At 43.5% G+C, this 17,797-nt stretch overlaps 1 protein-coding gene across 3 annotated transcripts in view; it reads left to right on the top strand.

Moving 5' to 3' along the window:
- The window catches only part of snx29 (sorting nexin 29), a 621,367-nt gene that overhangs the window by 90,604 nt on the left and 512,966 nt on the right, over nt 1-17,797 (top strand). For all 3 annotated transcript variants that reach the window (XM_072481809.1, XM_072481808.1, XM_072481810.1), the window contains 3 exons: nt 7,538-7,662; nt 9,110-9,203; nt 9,423-9,505. In XM_072481809.1, coding sequence (XP_072337910.1) covers nt 7,538-7,662; nt 9,110-9,203; nt 9,423-9,505 — 302 coding nt within the window. The remainder of the gene's footprint in view (nt 1-7,537; nt 7,663-9,109; nt 9,204-9,422; nt 9,506-17,797) is intronic.

The following is a 17,797-nucleotide window of genomic DNA, read 5'->3' as shown; positions in this document are numbered from 1 at the left end:
GTGCAAACTCCACACAGACGGTGACCCAAAGCTAGAATTTAACCCGGATAGCAGTGCTAACCACTGTGCTACCGCGCCCCAACGCTCTGTGAACATGGGCTTGAATCCCATTCTGGCAGCTGAAGGAATTTAAATTCAGTTTTAAAATCTCAATTGGCCTAGCAAACCACTCAGTTCATGAGGAATGGGCAATTAGGGATGGGCAGCAAATGCTGGCCTTGTGAGTGACACAAGGATTAATCACAAATTGACATACTGTTGGTACATGGAAATGCAGTTGATGGCTAACCACAGTGGTCAGATGATGTCTTGTCCATGTTTGTAGGTTAACAAAACAGGTAATTACTTTTCCCATGTTTTTGATCCCCGAGATCTACAGAGCTAGATTGTTAGTTATGGAACTGATTGCCCCATTGACAAAGCTCTTGAATCTTTCTGCCTTTTACCAAGGCGTTTACATTATTAGGTTGAACACTAGCAGATCTTATTTGCTTTTGCTTGTGGTGGACCAGCAATTTATAGTATTAGTTGGAACATTGATTTATCAGCATTGGAGGTGACCCTGGGAATACTAGAAAGAGGATCATGGTCTGGAAATACTGGGAATCTCCCCAGCCGGCCAGATTCTCGCCGGTTTTCTCGCCGAAATGACGCTTGGTAATTTTTTGGGACAATTGCCCACAGAGAAGATTAGGCCGCAAAGAAAAATAATGTAATGAAAGATGGACAACATTTTGTTAACATAATATGACTGTTTTAGTGTTGATTTTATGTGTAATATTTTGCAATCTTTTCTAAACCCCAATGGGAGAATAAATCCAAAGAAAATAAATGACAAAACAATGAAAATGCACTCCAAATTAAACACAGTCTTGTTTACACTAACGATTATATTTTAATTTAAAAAAAAAATTTGGACAAACATTCGATGAATGTGGGTTTGGAACAATCAAATTTGGAGTTTGAGGCCAGAGGTGTTTTCATTCAGACTGAATACTTTGACCTCACTCACCATCTCCCCCTGAAATGGCGGGCAACCTTCTTCAAGGCTGAATTTAAATCACCACTTTTATTAGAAATCTCCCCCGAAATCAAAAAGGGCCAAAAAGATTTTCTAAATGGTGTACAAGGATTTTCACTCCTTGACTCCTTTGCAGACTTAAGTAGGTGCTATTCAGGTCAAACTAATATTTCAAGTTATTCCCGGCATAACCTATATCTACAAAGAAGCTTTTATTTACTTACCACTCGGTAGCTTCGATCCTGGGTCCCGCCTTGCTGAGGTATAGTAAAGTAGATTTTGACAATTTCACAATAACCACTATTTCAGGTTAGAATAAATTTTTAACTTACTTTATTTTACTTCAAAAGATAACATCACTGTCTTTACAACAAGTTAAAAAAAATCTTGCTTCTGGAATTTCCGTTCCAGTTGTTCGGATCTTCGTGGCCCCCTTGACAATCTCTCTTCTTATCTGTGGGTGTTCTGAGTAACTTCGATCCCCTGTTCGGCTCCTGCATTCAGTCCTTCCCATCTACCGGCGCAGCTCTGAGAGCTGGAAGTGATGATGGTTGTTAGCGCTTCAGGATATTTATTACCCTTCTCACAGCCATGCTGGTTACATTTTATTATCTTTAAGTAATATCTTCTGCTCATTTATGTAATTTTGTTTGTCCATTGTATTCATCTAGTTTCCATCGTGTCTAACAAGAAAGATTCCAAGATGGCGCCTGAGCGAGGTGACTCTCTGAGAGCTCTCCCCAACAGATCCACTTTTTACTTAACTTATACTCGTTCTAATCTTTTAAAAATTAATTCTAAAACTAACATTATTACTGCCTATTATGTATTTTCTTTTATTCCCTTTTCATCCCATGTACTTAATGATCTGTTGAGCTGCTCGCAGAAAAATACTTTTCACTGTACCTTGGTACACGTGACAATAAACAAATCCAATCCAATCCAAGAGGATGTTTCAATGATAAGCATTGGTAAAAATGCTTTGATGCTTGTCAAATCTTAGAGGAGTGATACATCCGGTTCTCGTCATGTTTAAACTGATTCCTGCTTGGTGTTAATTTATGCCTTAGTGGACTTAACCATTACCTCCAGACTTCCACTTTTAACTGATGACATAAATTTCTATTATTCACAAATGCACATTATTTCATTAATTCACTTCAGATTCTGGCAATTCTAATCAATTGTTTGCTAAACTAATTAACTTCTATAAAAGAGTGGAACACTTTATGTAACTAAAAACTTAATTTGCTAGAATTTCTCTAACTTGAAAGAAAGGTATCAGATTACAGCATAAGCTGTTTTAGAGCTGTCTGCATTTCAAACCCTCTTTTCTGAATGCTGTTAACCCTTTGTGAGATTTTTGCTTGCTTTTTCTCATATTCCTTCGGGTTTTATCAGACCTTCATATTTCAAATGACATCTTTCCCATTTTACTTTACAAGGCTAATTACAGCCTGTCCCCACAACTGGCTGTGCGGGTGTGGACAGGTTAGGTCCAGTCTGTTCCTTTCCCACCCTGTTGAAAGTAGAGGTGTGGAAATTGCAAATCCCTCAGTCATGATCTTCCATAACCTCTGATTTGCAAAGTGATTTGCAAATGTGATGTGAGAAAGAGTGGTTTGGATCTGGAATATATTGGTGTGGTGGTGGCGGGCTTAATCGAGGCATCCAAGAAGGCCTTGAAGATTAGTTGAATAGAACAATGTGCAGGGATATGGGCAAAAGGTAGGAGAATGGCATTTAGTCATAATGCTCAATTGGGGAGCTAGGACAGACATGATGGGCCGAATGGCCTCTTTCTGTTTCAAACAGTTCTGTGAATCAAGAAGTGCTCCTTTGGATTAGAAAATTGCCAATGTCAATGGATTAATTAGGAAGGGTGACGGTGAGAAACCAGAGAAGTATAGATCTATTTGACTAACATCTGCTGTGGGAAGTTACTCAAATTTGTTATAAAGAGCAGAGTGTTTGAGAACTTGAACAAGTGTAAACTAATCAGGGAGAGTCCACGTGGATTTGCAAAAGGTAAGTTATGTCTAATGAGCCATGTACATTTTTTTGAAAATCTAACTAGCATCGTGGATAAGAATGTGTCCATAGATGCTATTTATATGGACTGCCAGAAGGCAGTCATTGACGTTCCACATAAGTGGCTGTCAGCAAAAATGAAATTGTGTGGAATTATGGGCAACTTATTGACATGAGCAAGGAAAAGGTTAGGAAGTGAGAGATGGAGATTAGGGATCATGAGCAGGCCGAAAGGGCCGAAAGGCCTACGTATTCCAGTATTCCTGTGTATTTTTTTGTCATTAGTGCAAAACAATACCCAACACTGTGTGTCACAGCATGCTACATCCTTGTGTGTTGTAAAGTCCTTACGTGCGGGTTCATGGCACTGAACTTCGCATTTTTGTGAATATTCAAAATAAAAAGTTAACCTTTAAGAACATGCAGTGAAACGTGACATTTTAAAACCTTAGTTGTACTAAGTATTTGCTGTCAGAATTGTAACCGTTCAAAGTAATAGCCATGACATTTGTCTGTGGCCTTTCTGTTGCAAAGAGGACACATTTGAAATGTCAAATTGCTGATGATAAACTGTCAGTTGAAAGAGAATTAAGGTTGTTGAAATTTGGGATGTGCTACCCATAAATTATTTTGGATGTAGTTTTTGTTGCAATATTTAAATATGCTAGTATATTTTCTGATATTTTCCCATAATAATTTTGAATGCCAATAAAAGTAACTTTAACAATTTGGTTGTATTGTTTTGTTGGATTGTGGATTAAATGTATCTCCAGCTCCGTGCAGCTACATGGCGGTCTTAGATTTTCTGTTATTTGAACTGCTATTAGCACTGTCATTAAAAGTCTCATAATGTTTTCCATTTGATGCAACAAGAACTGTTGTGATTTATCATGAATGTGAAATAGCATTCATATTTTACTTCCACCATGGTTTCTCTTGAAGTCTGTCATATTCTTCAATTGCATAAGTTTGCAAAAGATATTCCAAAATAGATAAATATGAACAGAGACTCAACAAATGTGTTTGAACTGAGGAGATCATACAAGGATTTTACATTTTGACACATTTCAGTGATACTGCACTATTAATTTGTAAATTACTTGTGCCAAAAAATACAACAATGACCTTGTCTCGTATGTAAGAGCCTAGAAATGACTGGCAGATATGTTACTGATGGATAAAATTCTTCTACAAGTTTGGTTTATAATGAAGTTGGGTTGTGAACATCCAGGTTCCGTTGCATTTGATGTGAAAACTTCAATGTTATAGCCATCACTGTGATCTGAACTTTAAGATGACAGGAGATTCTTAAACTTCTGACAGGCAATTGAAGGACGCGACCAGAAGTCAATCTCATTCAGTTTTAGATTTATTCACAGTGAGACATTGCAAAATAACACTACTATTCATCACCGCTGTCAATCCATATCACTTTATACTCTTTTGAAGAAGTCAAATGAACAAAATAAATGACCCCAGGACGGAAGTCTGATCAGTATCTCCTCCCACCTGTAAATGTTTAACCTTAATTTATACAATTAACTGGGATCAGAATTAGTGCCAGGGGAAATGAGGCGGTGACTTGTGAAGTGGCTTTTCAGCATCCAACCTCAGCAGAATGAACACATTCTCAAGGTTTCAAGAAGTCACGGCAGCACGGCAGTACGGTAGCATTGTGGATAGCACAATTGCTTCACAGCTCCAGGGTCCCAGGTTCGATTCCGGCTTGGGTCACTGTCTGTGCGGAGTCTGCACATCCTCCCCGTGTGTGCGTGGGTTTTCTCCGGGTGCTCTGGTTTCCTCCCACAGTCCAAAGATGTGCAGCTTAGGTGGATTGGCCATGATAAATTGCCCTTAGTGTCCAAAATTGCCCTTAGTGTTGGGTGGGGTTACTGGGTTATGGGGGATAGGGTGGAGGTGTTGACCTTGGGTAGGGTGCTCTTTCCAAGAGCCGGTGCAGACTCGATGGGCTGAATGGCCTCCTTCTGCACTGTAAATTCTATGAAGTCATTGCAGACAGAGCTAGTTCTATAACTGATTGGAGCATTTTCAAACAGGACATGGGAGCTGCTGATGTTTTCACTTTTCAACACATTTCGTGTAACTCTGCATTCCTTGCAAGTGATTAAATACATCACCATCGGAGAGTATCTTTGACTTTGATCTTCTGATCTTAATATGCATCTAACCATATAGGGGCAGCACGGCAGCACAGTGGTTAGCATTGTTGCTTCACAGCGCCAGGGTCCCAGGTTCGATTCCCGGTTTGGGTCACTGTCTGTGCAGAGTCTGCATGTTCTCCCCGTGTCTGCGTGGGTTTCCTCCGAGTGCTCCGGTTTCCTCCCATAAGTCCCAAAAGATGTGCTGTTAGGTGAATTGGACATTCTGAATTCTCCCTCAGTGTACCCGAACATGTGCCGGAGTGTGGCGATTAGGGGCTTTTCACAGTAACTTCATTGCAGCGTTAATGTAAGCCTACTTGTGACAATAATAAAGATTATTAGATTCTTAGTTTAAAAGGGGTTTTACAGAGCACTACATAGAGTATACAGCAGAGAAACATGGCATTTGAGCCAACCAGTCCATATCAACTGGAACCTCCTCCCATCTTTCCTGATCTAACTCTATCAGCATAACCGTCTATTCCCTTATCGAGCTTCCCCTTAAACGCATCTGTCCTATTCATCTCAACCACTCCTGTGGTAGCAAGTTCCACATTTCCCCCACCCATGCTTTGAGTATCAGTGCCTTAATGATGAGGCAAAGCAGCAACAGAAAAGGTGGTAAACTCTGCACTCTGAATCCCACTATCTCTTGAGACCTCCTGCCCCATGTGCCCAGAGATCTGCGGGTTGGGTTCAATCGAATGAAGACACACATGGCAGAAACTCACAACCCCGACTAGATGTCAACCTCAAACTGATGGTCAGACAACCACTGTCTGGTTAAATAGGTTTTTTGTGAATTCCCTACTTTGGTTTTTGCTGGCTATTTTACAAGAGTAACCTCTAGATTTTCTCTTTTCCACATATGGAAACACTCTGTGCGTACTCTGTTAATATATTTCATAATTTAAAAAGGAGTTTTTTTATTTTCACGAGAAAACAGGCCCTACTTGTTTATCATTTTCTGACAGGTATAATCTTGCATTTCTCACATCACCCTTGTGAAACTGGCACATCTAAATATGAGGGATCATATTCAAAGTTAAAGCTTATTATCCATTGATTACTAATATGCTGAAAAGCTCATTTGAAGAATTAAAGAGAGAAATGAACAGGGAGACAGTTATAGGATAGGAGATATTCAGTTATTTTTGTTTTGCGAGTAGTGAGGTTTTTCTTCAATTGTATCGAAGCTTGGTTAGTCCACATTGGGAGTACTATGTGCAATTTTGGTCCCCTTAGAACCGCAGTGCAAAAGGAGGCCATTCGACCCATCAAGTCTGCACCGGCCCTCTGAAAGAACACCCTACCTAGGCCCACTCACCCGCCCTGACCCCATAACCTAACCTGTACATCCCTGGACACTAAGGGACCATTTAGCACAGCCAATCTGCCTAACCTGCACATCTTTGGACTGTTGAGGAAACCAGAGCACCTGGAGGACACGGAGACAAGGGGAGAAAGTGCAAACACCACACAGACAGTCACCCGAGGCCGGAATCGAACCCGGGTCCCTGCTGCTGTGAGGCAGCAGTGCTTACCACTGTGCCGCCTTGTTGCCCCCTTACCTCTGAAAGGATATTATTGCCATAGTGGGAGTGCAACAAAGGTTCACCAGACTTCTTCTGGGGCTGGAGGGAGTGTCTTACGAAAGGGAGATTGGGAAAACGGCCTGCATTCTCCAAATTTTCGAAGAATGAGAGGTGTTCACTTTGAAACCTACAAAACAGGGAACAGGCAGGGTAAGATGTTTCCCTTAGTTGGAGAGTCGAACCAGGAGGCACGATTTGAAAATAGGGAGATGCCACTTAGGCTGAGATTAGGAGTGATCAACACAGAGGGTGGTGAATCTTTGGGATCCTCTCACCCAGAGGGGGAGTCTGTTTAAAACAGAGATTTCTGATTAACAATAACGTAAAGGGGTATGGGGAATAATGTGGGTAAGAGGCATTGAAGTGTCATGATTATATTGAATGGTAAAGTAGGCTCAGCGGGCTGAATGGTTTATTCCTGTTCCTATGTTTGTGAGCAATGGCATAGAGCAACTATCTATCAAAAGAAACCTAATTCTGCTGTGCAGAAAAACTGAGGAATTCCTCGGTTTTTAACCATGCATTTGAGGGGAAACTAGATCACCACATTGGGGAGAAGGTGGTTATGGTGGTAAATTTAGATGAGGAAAGATAGGAGGAGGCTCGAGTGGGGCTTAACCACTAGCATGGGTTAGCTGGACCGAATGGTTTGTGTCTGTTCTGTATACCCGATGTAATCGTATATAATCCTATCACGTTTTTAACAATCAAATTTTAAAATCTTTCAGATCTCTTGTGCAGAGCCTTTCCATCTCTCAAATGTCCAGCTGGAATACTCTTCAGGTTCTGAATGACAATGACAGTTCTGACATTCTTTTTCCTGTCATCGCAGTGGGTTCCTACTCTCAGTCTGGTAGGTACAGGAAAACTTCTTCCTTCTTGGCCTGTAGCTCCCTCTGGTGCCTGACTAAAGTATAACATCCCGTTTAAAAGCAAACTACACCCAAGTTTCTCTCTTTACGCCAACTTGTCTGCCCTTTTTGCAGACCAGAATTATCGTCCTTTTCAGATTTTCTTCGGGTTATTTTTCTTTCATCTTCATTACTTTGTCGACTTGCAGTCTCTTGCCAATGGCTACCTTCATCAGCTAAACTGAAATACTTCAACGCATTCAGCTTATTATTCTTGGTTGGCGAGTTGTTGTAAACCTTCTATCCTCTTGGTCAGGTGCGATGCTCGATAAATATGCAGCACCCATAAATATTTTGATGTATTAAAAAAAAATGAAAACGGGCTTCTAATCGTTGGGTGGCTGTTTTTGATTGGCATAGATGCGTCTGGCCAAAGGGCCTTTTCTGTGCTGTCGACCTCTATGACTCTTAAGTGATGGTATAATTCTTAGCTATACTGTCAAGTTTGCAAAGTCCAGGATTTTCAGGAAAACAAGCCTTCTGATCAGTTTTGATCAAACAACTGTGCAGTATGATTAAAAAGTAGCACTTTGTCCTTTAATTCCTTCTGAAATGAAAAAAATGAAATGAAATGAAAATTGCTTATTGTCAAATGAAGTTATTGTGAAAAGCCCCTAGTCGCCACATTCCGGCGCCTGTTTGGGGAGGCTAGTACTTTCACATTACTAGCTTACATCTATGCTTGCTGGTTAACAATCAACAAATATGTCCAGAGTTTCTGTTCGTGCTGTGTTTGCTCATCATAAACATATACAGTAATATGTTTACCTTTATGATGCACAACCTTAATCAATCTGAATTGTCCGTGGGCCAAAATTGTAACAAAATTGTTACTTTACCACAGAATAGGACGTAGAGTATATTCACAGAATTGAAGAAATTATGCGAAAGATGTTTGGAGACAATAGGTTTAAATCGCTTTGAGCCCCCACAGCATATGCCAGTGACATTTGCAATAACGCCTGGCTGGTGAATGGATGGAAATCCAAACATATTTCTGGCATCGGAAATTAAACTGGTTGTGTCTAAACTACAGCTGGGAATCTAACATATCCACAGAAAATGAACTGGTGAAATGCACATAACATTTCCAGTTGTAATTCCACAAGGTCATAAGTAATTAACAATTAATTACGGAGACCAATTTGGAATGGGGACCACACTGAAAGGTGGTGAATAATCATAACTAATCAACAGAAGGGTTCAGGTTACACTTCTCAAAATCACTATAAGGTTTCCGGTAGTTTGGCTAATTATAACTGCAATTGCGCATAATATTGTTTTGAAAACTAGGACTCTTTGAAAATGGTCAAATGTTGAGCTTTTTGTATTTTCTACGTGACAAATAAACTCGTTGAGCTAAATAATGTAAATTACATTGTGTTGTAGATGCCACTTCTGATAACCTGCTGTACTGTGATGAACATGAAAATGTCTCTCTGGCTGTCGAACTGGCCCAGAAAGGATCAGAGCAACACTACAGGTGCGGATTAAATGACACTTGGCACTGATTATATTGTTGATGGATGATTTTTTTCCCCCCCAGAAATATTCTAGTTTCTAACAATGCTAACAATGCCAAGCCGTATGAAGTAGAAGCTCTGTAGTTTGCTGAGCTGTGAGGAAACGATTAACTTATTTTGCACATCTATATCATGAAAGGTTTTGTTGTCCTGAACTTTGCTTTGTCTTCTTTGCACAGTGCTGAAACTACTGCTCCGCTTCAGGCTGATATTGTTAGTGGTCTTTTGCCAGCTTCTACTGTCCCAGAATCAATGACTGTTGGTGAGTATCTTTACAAAATCCTTTTGATAACGTTTAATTGGATCTAAAAACAACTTTCTTGTAATTTCTTTTAAAAAAATGTTTTCCAATTAAGGGGCAATTTAGCGTGACCAATCCGCCTACCCTGCACATCTTTGGGTTGTGCGGGTGAAACCCACGCAAACAGGGGGCGAATGTGCAAACTCCACACGGACAGTGACCCGGGGCCGGGATTGAACCCGGGTCCTCGCCGCTGTGAGGCAGCAGTGCTAACCATTGTGCCACCCCCAATTTCCTTGTTAATTTCTGTCCTTTGACCAACTATACATATTGGGCTGGATTCTCCACGAGCGGGATGCTCTGTTTTGCTGGCAGCCCGGGGGTTTCCCGAAGGCGTGGGGCTGCCCCACAATGGGAAACCCCAGTGACCGGCCGGCGTAACGGAGCATCCCACCGGCAGGGTGAAATTGAAATCTGGCCGGTTGGAGAATCCAGCCCATTGTATCTGGATTCTATCACAGCATTTGAAGATTGAGTTCTTAATCAAGCCATTTAGTTTTGGGCTGCTTCAGGCCATGGTTGTTGGTCCTAGCAGGTTCCTATTTCAGACCAAAAGAGGGAGAGAAAAGAACAAGACAAAGAAAGTAAAAGAGATTGAGGAAAAGAAAGAAGGGCAGAGAATTTTATGCAATGAATTCCAGGAAGAAGCACCCAGTTGGCTAATATCTCTGTGATGGTTGGTACATTGAAAGAATCATAGAATTTACAGTGCAGAAGGTGGCCATTGTGCCCATCGAGTCTGCACCGGCCCTTGGAAAGAGCACCCTACTTATCCCCACACCTCCACCGTATCCCCATAACCCAGTACCCCCCCAAATCTTTTTCCTTTATTTTTTGCCCCACTACCACAAATTTTGCAGTCGAGTACCCTGCATTTGGGGACATCGCAGGCGTCAGCACACCCGAAGTGCAATGGGCTAGCCTCATCTTGGGTGAACCACCTTCTTGATCATAGAACATAGAACATTACAGCGCAGTACAGGCCCTTCGGCCCTTGATGTTGCGCTGACCTGTGAAACCCCTCTTAAAGCCCATCTACACTATTCCCTTATCGTCCATATGTCTATCCAATGACCATTTGAATGCCCTTAGTGTTGGCATTACTGTTGCAGGCAGGGCATTCCACGCCCTTACTACTCTCTGAGTAAAGAATCTACCTCTGACATCTGTCCTATATCTATCTCCCCTCAATTTAAAGCTCTGTCCCCTTGTGCTAGACATCACCATCTGAGGAAAAAGGCTCTCACTGTCCATCCTATCTAATCCTCTGATCATCTTGTATGCTTCAATTAAGTCACCTCTTAACCTTCTCTCTAATGAAAACAGCCTCAAGTCCCTCAGCCTTCCCTCATAAGATCTTCCCTCCATACCAGGCAACATTCTGGTAAATCTCCTCTGCACCCTTTCCAATGCTTCCACATCCTTCCTATAATGCGGCGACCAGAATTGCACGCAATACTCCAAATCCGGCCGCACCAGAGTTTTGTACTGCTGCAACATGACCTAATGGCTCCGAAACTCAATCCCTCTACCAATAAAAGCTAACACACCGTACACCTTCTTAACAACCCTCTCAGCCTGGGTGGCAACTTTCAGGGATCTATGTACATGGACACCGAGATCTCTCTGCTCATCCACACTGCCAAGCATCTTACCATTAGCCCAGTACTCTGTCTTCCTGTTATTCCTTCCAAAATGAATCACCTCACACTTTTCTGCATTAAACTCCATTTGCCACCTCTCAGCCCAGCTCTGCAGCTTATCTATGCCCCTCTGTAACTTGTAACATCCTTCCGCACTGTCCACAACTTCGCTGACTTAAGTGTCATCTGCAAATTTACTCACCCATCCTTTTACGCCCTCCTCCAGGTCATTTATAAAAATGACAAACAGCAGTGGCCCCAAAACAGATCCTTGTGGTACACCACTAGTAACTGGACTCCAGTCTGAACATTTCCCATCAACCACCACCCTTTGTCTTCTTCCAGTTAGCCAATTTCTGATCCAAACTGCTAAATCACCCTGAATCCCATGCGTCCGTATTTTCTGCAATAGCCTACCGTGGGGAACCTTATCAAACGCTTTACTGAAATCCATAGACACCACATCAACTGCTTTACCCTCATCCATCTGCTTGGTCACCTTCTCAAAGAACTCAATAAGGTTTGTGAGGCACGACCTACCGTTCACAAAACCGTGTTGACTATCTCTAATCAAATTATTCCTTTCCAGATGATTATACATCCTATCTCTTATAAACCTTTCCAAGACTTTGCCCACAACAGAAGTAAGGCTCACTGGTCTATAGTTACCGGGGTTGTCTGCTCTTCTTGAACAAGGGGACAGCATTTGCTATCCTCCAGTCTTCTGGCACTATTCCTGCAGACAAAGGTGACTTAAAGATCAAAGCCAAAGGCTCAGCAATCTCCTCCCTAGATTCCCAGAGAATCCTAGGATAAATCCCATCCGGCCCAGGGGACTTATCTATTTTCACACTTTCCAGAATTACTAACACCTCCTCCTTATGAACCTCAAGCCCTTCTAGTCTAGTAGCCTGTATCTCAGTATTCTCCTCGACAACATTGTCTTTTCCCAGTGTGAATACTGACGGAAAATATTCATTTAGCATCTTTCCTATCTCCTCGGACTCCACGCACAACTTCCCACTACTATCCTTGAGTGGCCCTACTCTTACCCTAGTCATTCTTTTATTCCTGACATATCTATAGAAAGCTTTAGGGTTATCCTTGATTCTAACTGCCAAAGACTTCTCATGTCCCCTCCTGGCTCTTCTTAGCTCTCTCTTTAGGTCCTTCCTAGCTAACTTGTAACTCTCGAGCGCCCTAACTAAACCTTCACGTCTCATCTTTACATAAGCCTCTTTCTTCCTCTTGACAAGTGTTTCGACTGCTTTAGTAAACCACGGTTCTCTCGCTCGACCACTTCCTCCCTGCCTGACAGGTACATACTTATCCAGGACACGCAGTAGCTGTTCCTTGAACAAGCTCCACATTTCCATTGTGCCCATCCCCTGCAGTTTTCCTCTCCATCCGATGCATCCTAAGTCTTGCCTCATCGCATCATAATTGACTTTCCCTCAGATATAACTCTTGCCATGCGGTATATACCTATCCCTTTCCATCACTAAAGTAAATATAATCGAATTGTGGTCACTATCACCAAAGTGCCCACCTACCTCCAAATCTAACACCTGTTCTGGTTCATTACCCAGTACCAAATCCAATATGACTCTCGTTGGCCTATCTACATACTGTGTCAGGAAACCCTCCTGCACACATTGGACAAAAACGGACCCATCTAAAGTACTCGAACTATAGCGTTTCCTGTCAATATTTGGAAAGTTAAAGTCCCCCATAACAACTACCCTGTTACTTTCGCTCCTATCCAGAATCATCTTTGCAATCCTTTCCTCTACATCTCTGGAACTTTTCGGAGGCCTATAGAAAACCCCTAACAGGGTGTTTTCCTGTTTCTAACTTTCCTGTTTCTAACCTCAGCCCATACTACCTCAGTAGACGAGTCCTCATCAAACGTCCTTTCTGCCATCGTAATACTTTCCTTGACTAACAATGCCACTCCTCCCCCTCTTTTACCACCTTCCCTGAGCTTACTGAAATATCTAAACCCCGGCACCTGCAACAACCATTCCTGTCCCTGCTCTATCCATGTCTCCGAAATGGCCACAACATCGAAGTCCCAGGTACCAACCCATGCCGCAAGTTCACCCACCTTATTCCGGATGCTCCTGGCATTGAAGTAGACACACTTTAAACCACCTTCCTGCCTGCCGGTTGGTACACCTCTGGTCCAGGTGTAGACCATCCTGTTTGTAAAGGTCCCACCTACCCCAGAATGAGCCCCAATTATCCAGGAATCTTAAACCCTCCCTCCTGCACCATCCCTGTAGCCATGTGTTTGACTGCTCTCTCCCCCTATTCCTCGTCTCGCTAGCACGTGGCACGGGTAACAACCCAGAGTTAATAACTCTGTTTGTCCTAGATGTAAGTTTCCACCCTAGCTCCCTGAATTCCTGCCTTACATCCCTATCCCCTTTCCTACCTATGTCGTTGGTACCTATGTGGACCACGACTTGGGGCTGCTCCACTTCCCCTTAAGGATCCCGAAAACACGATCTGAGACATCGGATTTCACCCCTACCAAATAAGTATCCACTGAACCTTTTTGGACACTAAGGGAAATTTATCCTGGCCAATCCACCTAACCCACACATCTTTGGACTGTGAGAGGAAACCGGAGCACCCGGAGGAAACCCACGCAGACACGAGGAGAACATGCAGACTCCGCATGGACAGTGACCCAAGCCGGGAACCGAACCTGGGACCCTGGAGCTGTGAAGAATTATAGCTAACCACTCTGCTATCGTGCCGCCACGGGCATCAGAAGGGCATCTGTGAGCATTTGGAGTCACATGATTTGAGTGTTATGGTGGGGCAGAGGAATTATAGAGATGGATATTCTGGTGATTTGAAAGATTGTTATATTGGTTGCTATGCGTCATGTGGTTGATCGACCTTTGATCAAATGTTTGAGAGCTGTTCGATATTTATGGCGGTCCTTGCGACTCTCATTCAGTTCATGAAACACAGTAATTTTTTCTGTGTGTACACAAAGCCCTGTTTGTCACTCGTGTGCTTCTGTGGACGTGAAAGAGACTCCAGGATGGTATGTTGCCTCCCTGGCGCCAGGTTCCAGGATGTCTCAGAACGGGTAGAGGGCACCCTGAAGGGGGAGGGCAAACAAGCAGAGGTTGTTGTACATATTGGTACTAACGACATAGGCAGGAAGGGCATGAGGTCCTGCAGCAGGAGTTCAGGGAGCTAGGCAGAAAGTTAAAAGACAGGGCATCTAGGGTTGTAATCTCGGGATTACTCCCTGTGCCATGTGCCAGTGAGGCTAGAAATAGGAAGACAGAGCAGCTAAACACGTGGCTAAACAGCTGGTGTAGGAGGGAGGGTTTCCGTTATCTGGACCACTGGGAGCTCTTCCGGGGCAGGTGTGACCTATATAAGAAGGACGGGTTGCATCTAAACTGGAGAGGCATAAATATCCTGGCCGCGAGGTTTGCTAGTGTCACACGGGAGGGTTTAAACTAGTATGGCAGGGGGATGGGCACGGGAGCAATAGGTCAGAAGGTGAGAGCATTGAGGGAGAACTAGGGAATAGGGACAGTATGGCTCTGAGGCAGAGCAGGCAGAGTGAAGTTGCTGAACACAGCGGGTCTGGTGGCCTGAAGTGCATATGTTTTAATGCAAGAAGTATTACGGGTAAGGCAGATGAACTTAGAGCTTGGATTAGTACTTGGAACTATGATGTTGTTGCCATTACAAAGACCTGGTTGAGGGAAGGGCAGGATTGGCAGCTAAACGTTCCAGGATTTAGATGTTTCAGGCGGGATAGAGGGGGATGTAAAAGGGGTGGCGGAGTTGCGCTACTGGTTAGGGAGAATATCACAGCTGTACTACGGGAGGACACCTCAGAGGGCAGTGAGGCTATATGGGTAGAGATCAGGAATAAGAAGGGTGCAGTCACAGTGTTGGGGGTTTACTACAGGCCTCCCAACAGCCAGCGGGAGATAGAGGAGCAGATAGGTAGACAGATTTTGGAAAAGAGTAAAAACAACAGGGTTGTTGTGATGGGAGACTTCAACTTCCCCAATATTGACTGGGACTTACTTAGTGCTAGGGGCTTAGACGGGGCAGATGTGTAAGGAGCATCCAGGAGGGCTTCTTAAAACAATATGTAGACAGTCCAACTAGAGAAGGGGCTGTACTGGACCTGGTATTGGGGAATGAGCCCGGCCAGGTGGTAGAAGTTTCAGTAGGGGAGCATTTCGGGAACAGTGACCACAATTCAGTAAGTTTTAAAGTGCTGGTGGACAAGGATAAGAGTGGTCCTAGGGTGAATGTGCTGAATTGGGGGAAGGCTAATTATAACAATATTAGGCGGGAACTGAAGAACCTAGATTGGGGGCGGATGTTTGAGGGTAAATCAACATCTGACATGTGGGAGGCTTTCAAGTGTCAGTTGAAAGGAATTAAGGACTGGCATGTTCCTGTGAGGAAGAAGGATAAATACAGCAATCTTCGGGAACCTTGGATAACAAGAGATATTGTAGGCCTCGTCAAAAAGAAAAAGGAGGCATTTGTCAGGACTAAAAGGCTGGGAACAGACGAAGCCTGTGTGGAATATAAGGAAAATAGGAAGGAACTTAAGCAAGGAGTCAGGAGGACGAGAAGGGGTCACGAAAAGTCATTGGCAAATAGGGGTAAGGAAAATCCCAAGGCTTTTTACACGTACATAAAAAGCAAGAGGGTAGCCAGGGAAAGGGTTGGCCCACTGAAGGATAGGCAAGGGAATCTATGTGTGGAGCCAGAGGAAATGGGCGAGGTACTAAATGAATACTTTGCATCAGTATTCACCAAAGAGAAGGAATTGCTAGATGTTGAGTCTGGAGAAGGGTGTGTAGATAGCCTGGGTCACATTGAGATCCAAAAAGACGAGGTGTTGGGCGTCTTGAAAAATATTAAGGTAGATAAGTCCCCAGGGCCTGATGGGATCTACCCCAGAATACTGAAGGAAGCTAGAGAGGAAATTGCTGAGGCCTTGACAGAAATCTGGATCCTCACTGTCTTCAGGTGATGTCCCGGAGGACTGGAGAATAGCCAATGTTGTTCCTTTGTTTAAGAAGGATAGCAAGGATAACCCAGGGAACTACAGGCCGGTGAACCTTACGTCAGTGGTAGGGAAATTACTGGAGAGAATTCTTCGAGACAGGATCTACTCCCATTTGGAAGCAAATGGACGTATTAGTGAGAGGCAGCGCGGTTTTGTGAAGGGGAGGTCATGTCTCACTAACTTGATAGAGTTTTTCGAGGAGGTCACAGATTGATGCAGGTAGGGCAGTGGATGTTGTCTATATGGACTTCAGTAAGGCCTTTGACAAGGTCCCTCATGGTAGACTAGTACAAAAGGTGAAGTCACACGGGATCACGGGTGAGCTGGCAAGGTGGATACAGAACTGGCTAGGTCATAGAAGGCAGAGAGTAGCAATGGAAGGATGCTTTTCTAATTGGAGGGCTGTGACTAGCGGTGTTCCGCAGGGATCAGTGCTGGGACCTTTGCTGTTTGTAGTATATATAAATGATTTGGAGGAAAATGTAACTGGTCTGATTAGTAAGTTTGCAGACGACACAAAGGTTGGTGGAATTGCGGATAGCGATGAGGACTGTCGGAGGATACAGCAGGATTTAGATTGTTTGGAGTCTTGGGCGGAGAGATGGCAGATGGAGTTTAATCCGGACAAATGTGAGGTAATGCATTTTGGAAGGTCTAATGCAGGTAGGGAATATACAGTGAATGGTAGAACCCTCAAGAGTATTGAAAGTCAGAGAGATCTAGGTGTACAGGTCCACAGGCCACTGAAAGGGGCAACACAGGTGGAGAAGGTAGTCAAGAAGGCATACGGCATGCTTGCCTTCATTGGCCAGGGCATTGAGTATAAGAATTGGCAAGTCATGTTGCAGCTGTATAGAACCTTAGTTAGGCCACACTTGGAGTATAGTGTTCAATTCTGGTCACCACACTACCAGAAGGATGTGGAGGCTTTAGAGAGGGTGCAGAAGACGTTTACCAGAATGTTGCCTGGTATGGGAGGCATTAGCTATGAGGAACGGTTGAATAAACTCGGTTTGTTCTCACTGGAACGACGGAGGTTGAGGGGTGACCTGATAGAGGTCTACAAAATGATGAGGGGCATAGACAGAGTGGATAGTCAGAGGCTTTTCCCCAGGGTAGAGGGGTCAATTACTAGGGGGCATAGGTTTAAGGTGCGAGGGGCAAGGTTTAGAGTAGATGTATGAGGCAAGTTTTTTACACAGAGGGTAGTGGGTGCCTGAAACTCGCTACCGGAGGAGGTGGTGGAAGCAGGGACGATATTGACATTTAAGGGGCATCTTGACAAATACATGAATAGGATGGGATTAGAGGGATACGGACCCAGGAAGTGTAGTTTAGTCGGGCAGCATGGTCGGCACGGGCTTGGAGGGCCGAAGGGCCTGTTCCTGTGCTGTACTTTTCTTTGTTCTTTGTTCTTGTTTGTTTTGCTGCTATTGTTATTTCTGCGATAAGGCGACAATAATGGCTTTGGATTTAACAGTTATTCACTTTGCCGTGTTGAATGTCATCCTGGTTGGTTTACTGCATCACCCATTT

This window comes from Scyliorhinus torazame, chromosome 17 (assembly GCF_047496885.1).
Source record: "Scyliorhinus torazame isolate Kashiwa2021f chromosome 17, sScyTor2.1, whole genome shotgun sequence".
NCBI lineage: Eukaryota > Metazoa > Chordata > Chondrichthyes > Carcharhiniformes > Scyliorhinidae > Scyliorhinus > Scyliorhinus torazame.
Note: the sequence above shows the minus strand (reverse complement) of the source record. Positions and strands in the feature narration are given on the sequence as shown.